The following is a 6000-nucleotide window of genomic DNA, read 5'->3' as shown; positions in this document are numbered from 1 at the left end:
ATATATGTATTATATCTGTATTGGCCAGTATGGTATAGCCTTCCGATGAAATTGAAACACTGAGTAAGCCTGCAACTTCAGAAACTTTTCACTGCTTATGAGATGCACATAATCGCCATGCTTTCCCAGAAATATCCTTTGTTTAAACAAGAAATAAGGACAATATTTGATACAATTCATTGAGAGAAAATCAACAGGCTTTCCTTCCAAAATCAAGAATCTACAACCCATGCCTTAGGCTATCTTTACTGGCTATGATGGAAGCCTTAGTTATGTGAGGTACCAGGATCTTGCTAGATTATATTACTGATCCTTTACCAATGAGCAATTTGTGTCAGCCACTATGCAATAAAAGGACAAACCAAAATGGGCATTAAAGTGCAGCACATTGGCTTATTCAGGTGAAAATATCAGAATCCTGAAAGCAGATGACATTATTAGATACACTGGGCCTGAGGAGTCATGTCCCATTAAGTCTCTCAGGAAGTTCAAGAATATGAACTGGAATCAATTAAACAATTCCTAATAATCATAACCTCAGTACTTTGGCCTATTTCCTCTTTCTAGAATGTAATTGTTCTAGTTAAAATGATAGTGATGGGTGTCTTGTAACATTTAGACAACCAAGTTTAATTATGTGACTACTTTCTCACCATGAGCTAAGAAATGGCATCACTGTTTGCAAGAATAGGAGCTTCTTTATTAGCTTATTTTCCACGATAGACCAAATGGCTTGGTTTTGGCTGAAATTACCTGAATCCAACATGGTAAGCCAGTTTGTTAAATTATGGCCTTAGCGTGCCAATAGCACCCATAAACTTGTGCATTATTTTTAGATTTTGTACCATACCACTAAAATGAATAAATTACATAATGTATGATTCAGTCCATAGCAGAACTAAAACAACAATTATAAAAAAAGCCCTCAGTACCGAGTAGGTGAATGTGAATCTCCATGCAAGTATTTGGAGAGGAACACCACACAAGTCTTAATGTTATCAACAATGTATCTTATTCCTTTTTAACCACAAGAGAGGAGAAAAAACACATTTTATCAGACACGTGTTAAAAAAATAACCTGTGATATACTCATGTACTGTACTGTATTATAAGGATTAAAGTTAGGAATGCAGTACTGTAAGTCCAGCTTCTTTTTCTCTCTCTCAGATTTTAAAGTGGAGACCATTCATTAAGGCACCTTTGTGTTTCTAAACAAATTGTGGTTGCTAGGATGCCTGGAGGCTGTAATCCAAAATGTGATATTAAAGTGCCCAGTTCGGGATTTTTTGAAATATTTGTTCCTCTTCTAATTTAAGATGTCTAAAAAAGAAGAGTAAAAGACAATTTTCTCTACAGGAAAAAAAAGTACAGAAAATTATCTAGGAAAATAAATGAAAACCTGCAACTGCAATTGTCAGGCAAAAAATCATGTCAGTCATCTGAATTAAAAATTCCCACTTTAACAGTGAAAGTCACTATAATCTGCCTATGAACAATTAATACGATTATAATTTATAAAAATTATAAAATTTTTCTCCTAATAAACTACTCCTTGAATGGGTTTACAGTTATTATGGATCTTTATTATTCTTTTTAAAACCAAACTTACACTTTTGTGTTTGTTTTACTTTGCTGTTGTATTTTTAAAATACTTTGTGTTCTTCATCTCAATAATAAAGCAAATTATAAAATTACATTTACCATGTTTAAGCTAATCTACTTTGTGTGGTATTTTAAGGATAAATATTACTTAATTTCTTAGATGAAAAATAGATACACATCTAATGAAATGCATACCATTAAGTACAACATATTAAGGACTACAACTATGGTTTCAGGCAGTTTCTCTCTCTCTCTCCCCCCCCCCCCAGGTTCTGCCTTTGCCCATAAATTGGTAGGCATTACAGATGCCATTCAAGCATAGTTATACTGCCAAGATCCTTCATAATTTTAAGGTCAGTTTTACTTAATACATTTGTATTTCTATCCCTACTAATAAGGCATATTAAACACTATTTTTCTAATTACTATAGCAACAAATCAATTATTTACAGCAAGATCAGAAAGAGACTGTCTTTATATACAAGAACATTATATTTACAACAATCAGCTGCAAAATATGTACAAACAAGAGATGCTTTCACGGTAACGACAGTATAAATTAAATAATAAATAGCATGTTTATATTCTTAAGGCACAAATACCTTCTTCCCAAGACTGTACAGGACTTAAATGTTTCCCTATGCTTTTGTCTGATCACTGCAATAGTTATAATTCCCCTGTAGAACAGTTTTCACGGTTAACAATACACACATCAAATGACTTATAAAAACTTGTTTTTTACAACACAAATATCTGTTAAGATACAAGTTTTGTGTAAACAGTCTTTAATTTACCATTCATACTATATTCACTTTTAAATAATACTCAGTTTCAAAATAATACAGGTATTAGAGGTTTTCAAGGGACAACCAGCAATGTGTGCATTTTAGTTCCTATTGGAGAAGTAAAATCAGTGGGATTTTACTTCGTGAGAAACCACTGTGAATAATTTCACTTAACTTAAATGTGAATAATTTCACTCAGCTTAAACCCAATAAACACTTTGGTGGGAATCCTATGCACGCAACGAGGATTTATTTCTTAAATAACCAAGCATGGAAGTGTACTGCACATTGCTGTAGTTGACAAATACCTGCAATGAATTCAAAAGCGGTCTTTCAGGAGCAAAAAATATAAACAGATTAAAGCAACACGAATAGATTTTATCCAGTTAACTGTTCCTGCCAATGGAATCCCTTTGATAAGTATAACTAGGGACAGGGACAATTCTTTCATCTGAAGTCTGTGCTATGTCCTTAAAATTTCACTATTAAATAGTATGGTTTCCTGGAACAACTTTGATGAGTACAGGAGTTTGGTTGCAAACTATATTCTGCAAAAAGGGCCATTCACTTAGATCTTTATTTAAAAACTAAAAAAAACCTGGCTCACACAGAAAAAATGGTCTTATTCTTGCAGAGCAGAAACCTGCATATTATTATCAATACTGCAATTTTTATATCCAAAGCCATTTTAAAGATAACAGACTATCTAGAACAGATTGGGTGTTGCAGAGGTAACAATTTATTATACCTGTTCCTTCTGTACTGGTTTTATAAGTTTTTGATATGGTTAGATGATTAATCAATAAAATTTGTTGGTGGTAAATTCAGGGATTTTATTTACACCTGAATTGTTAATGTTTTTTCACATTTCACAGTATGATATTAAAAATACAATTTCTGACTTCTGACACACGCACTTGCTAGGGTAAATTCTTTTCCTTATATTTCCCCATGTTCTCTGAAATTTAATGGACCAATTCAAGTTTTATGAGTCATGTTTTAATGAAGTGCCAAGAAATATTAGCCTGAGCAATCCAACCGTGTATTTTTGCCCTCGAAACAGAACACCTTATGCTTTTTTATAAAACAAAAAATACAATAAAGCTAGAAACCTTAAACTGTCAGATTGAAAGCTCTGGTATATCATGGCACTTTTTAACACTTCTTTTCTTCCTTAGGAAAAAAATAACCAGCTTCAAATAAACAATACTAGATACCCCAAATACCACATAAGACAGATTAACAACACATACTGTCAATCTGATGCAGTTATAGGGTTCATAAAATTTGAAATTCAGGACTTCCATTATGTAGAAAGGAATTTAAGTAAATAAGTCAACAAAAAAGAATCCAAGATAGAAAATTATCCTTACTAATTAATACCTTGGGATGTGATGGTATAATACAAGTTTAAAAGCTAATTTATTATGAGAACTCAAATTATGACAGAACTCTGCAAATGCAGATCTTGGAAGAGTGATGACTCCCAACCGGCATAGAATAAAAAGGAAAATAAAATGCCTGGTTAAGTCAAAAGAGAAAGTTAGGCTGTTCAAGATAAGAACAATTTAGTCAAGCATTCCTGATTTCACATGATCTTTAAGAGAAACACATAGCAAGCGCTATAATTTTTCTAGGGTTAAAGTTTAGAAATCCATCCCTTTTTACTGCATTTTTCCCCTAAAATTATATATTGATTTTACTCCCTGAGGTGTTCAATGGGAAATGGAAGAAATTGCCATGTTTATCATCAACGATAAAGCGCTGTTTTCTATTTGATGGTGACATGTTTTCATTAGAATCATAGCAAGAATTTGTTTAAAAAAACCCTGGAGAATTAATTTTCCGGTGTATATGCATTGAACAACAGTATTGTTAAGGATCAGCATATTCGGCTATCTTGGAGCATTTCTGGGTCCTTCCCATGTTTCTCCAGGAACTGATGCTTTAAACAAAAATATTAGCATCCATGAATATTACACAGTAGAACCAGAAAAGAACAAGGCAGATTTAGACAAGTAGTTATATGCATTTCTGGCACAAAAAAAGCATGTCAGGAAAATGCATGATAAAAGTGTCTCTTCCTAATTTAAGTCTTATGGCAATTATTACAAAGGCTATATATTAACTGTATAATTGGTGAATTAATTTTTTTAAAGTTTCCTAAATAGTAGATTTACAAATGCCCTTTTTTCATTCTCAATGTCTAATTTTATCATTGTGCATGCTTGAAAAACAGGTGTTTTCATTACTCTTAATGCCTGTCACAATTCTTAAAATATAAAGTCCTTAGCATTGACTTTGGTGACTTAACTCTCCCTCAAAGTTGTGGATCCACAGGCTGGTTTACCAATCTTGATTGACAGGAATCAAGGAAGATGCTTTGCATCAAGAATATCCAAGTTTGAATAAAGGACACTGAGATTGAGGAAGCCAAGCAACACCTAGTCTAGCAAAGTGTGACTTGTAGAGTAGATTGCACTCTATGCCATATCAGAACAGTAGCACCATAAAAAGCTGGATGTGAGCTCTGAACACTGATACTATTCGGCTGTTCCACAGGGACAAGAGAAATATGTGCCCTGACAGCTTTCAATTGTGCAGAGATCAGGAGAAATGGCAGAAACAGGCTCCCAAAACAGTGGTTAAGCCTCGGTCACAGGAATATTCTTGCTCAATTCCTTGATCCCATGTAATATTCTCTTCATGTGACCCACTTTGGTCACTCCTAGATCCTGAAAAAAAAATGACAAGGATAAACTTAGGTTATGAAAAATTAGCCAACTGTAGAATACATATTAGTTGAATCTTCTCAAAAATGAGAATGAAGCAGAAGCATCTCAAAACCCAAATGATAAAGCCATAATGCTGGAGAAAACAAGATATAGTACAGAATATGCTTGAAGTAGACATTATTCAGAGGCACAGATTATCAGTCAGGCAAACTGCACAGGAATGACTAGCAATAAAAAAAACTTAATTCAAAAATTGACCAAGTGACACACACAAAAAATTATTACATATAAATGAGCCAAGAAAACATGTAATTTCAACACAAATAAAAGCCACACTTTTTATAAAGTAACCCCAGATACTTCTATGTTCATATTCTATTTTCAAAGGAATCGTATCTTCCCAATGTTAGATAAATCTTAGCAGATTATGTTTAGTTAGTGTCAAGCCCTACACAGATAGTCAAAGTCAAAGAAGAACTACACAGACTCAATAAAGTATTTTTAATGCTAATCCAGGGATAAATATATAACCTTGGAAATTACAAAATAAACTACCAATCCTCATTTATATGAGTTTATTAAGGTAGTTTATTTGAATGATTTGATCCGCTTCTTCCCAGATTTCTTGTTACCTGAGTTGAATTGCTGTTCATAAGATAACCTGCCAATAGATTTATTTCCATCTCTTGGGGGTTTATGGCTACTCCCCCTTCTATTACTTTCCCTTTCTTCCAACCATTCTCATATTTGGATCTAGTTTTAGTTTCCTGTTATATTTGTAGCTTTGCTGCCACTGCTTGATAGTAATAAGAAGCATACGTCTACAAGAGAATTTTATAATGGTATTCATTGTCCACACAGCTGTGAATCTATCCAGA

The 6000-nt window shown here is 33.3% G+C and overlaps 1 protein-coding gene across 1 annotated transcript in view; it reads right to left on the bottom strand.

Annotated features, from left to right (window-relative positions):
• Positions 1-6000, bottom strand: part of DGKD (diacylglycerol kinase delta) — a 74713-nt gene continuing 68713 nt past the window's right edge. Inside the window, exon 30 of the mRNA XM_083364468.1 lies at positions 1-5122. Within this exon, the coding sequence (XP_083220594.1) occupies positions 5033-5122 (90 nt within the window). The 3' untranslated portion in view covers positions 1-5032. The remainder of the gene's footprint in view (positions 5123-6000) is intronic.

Source organism: Vipera ursinii (genome assembly GCF_947247035.1).
Source record: "Vipera ursinii genome assembly, chromosome: 5".
In the NCBI taxonomy this organism is placed as follows: domain Eukaryota; kingdom Metazoa; phylum Chordata; class Lepidosauria; order Squamata; family Viperidae; genus Vipera; species Vipera ursinii.
Note: the sequence above shows the minus strand (reverse complement) of the source record. Positions and strands in the feature narration are given on the sequence as shown.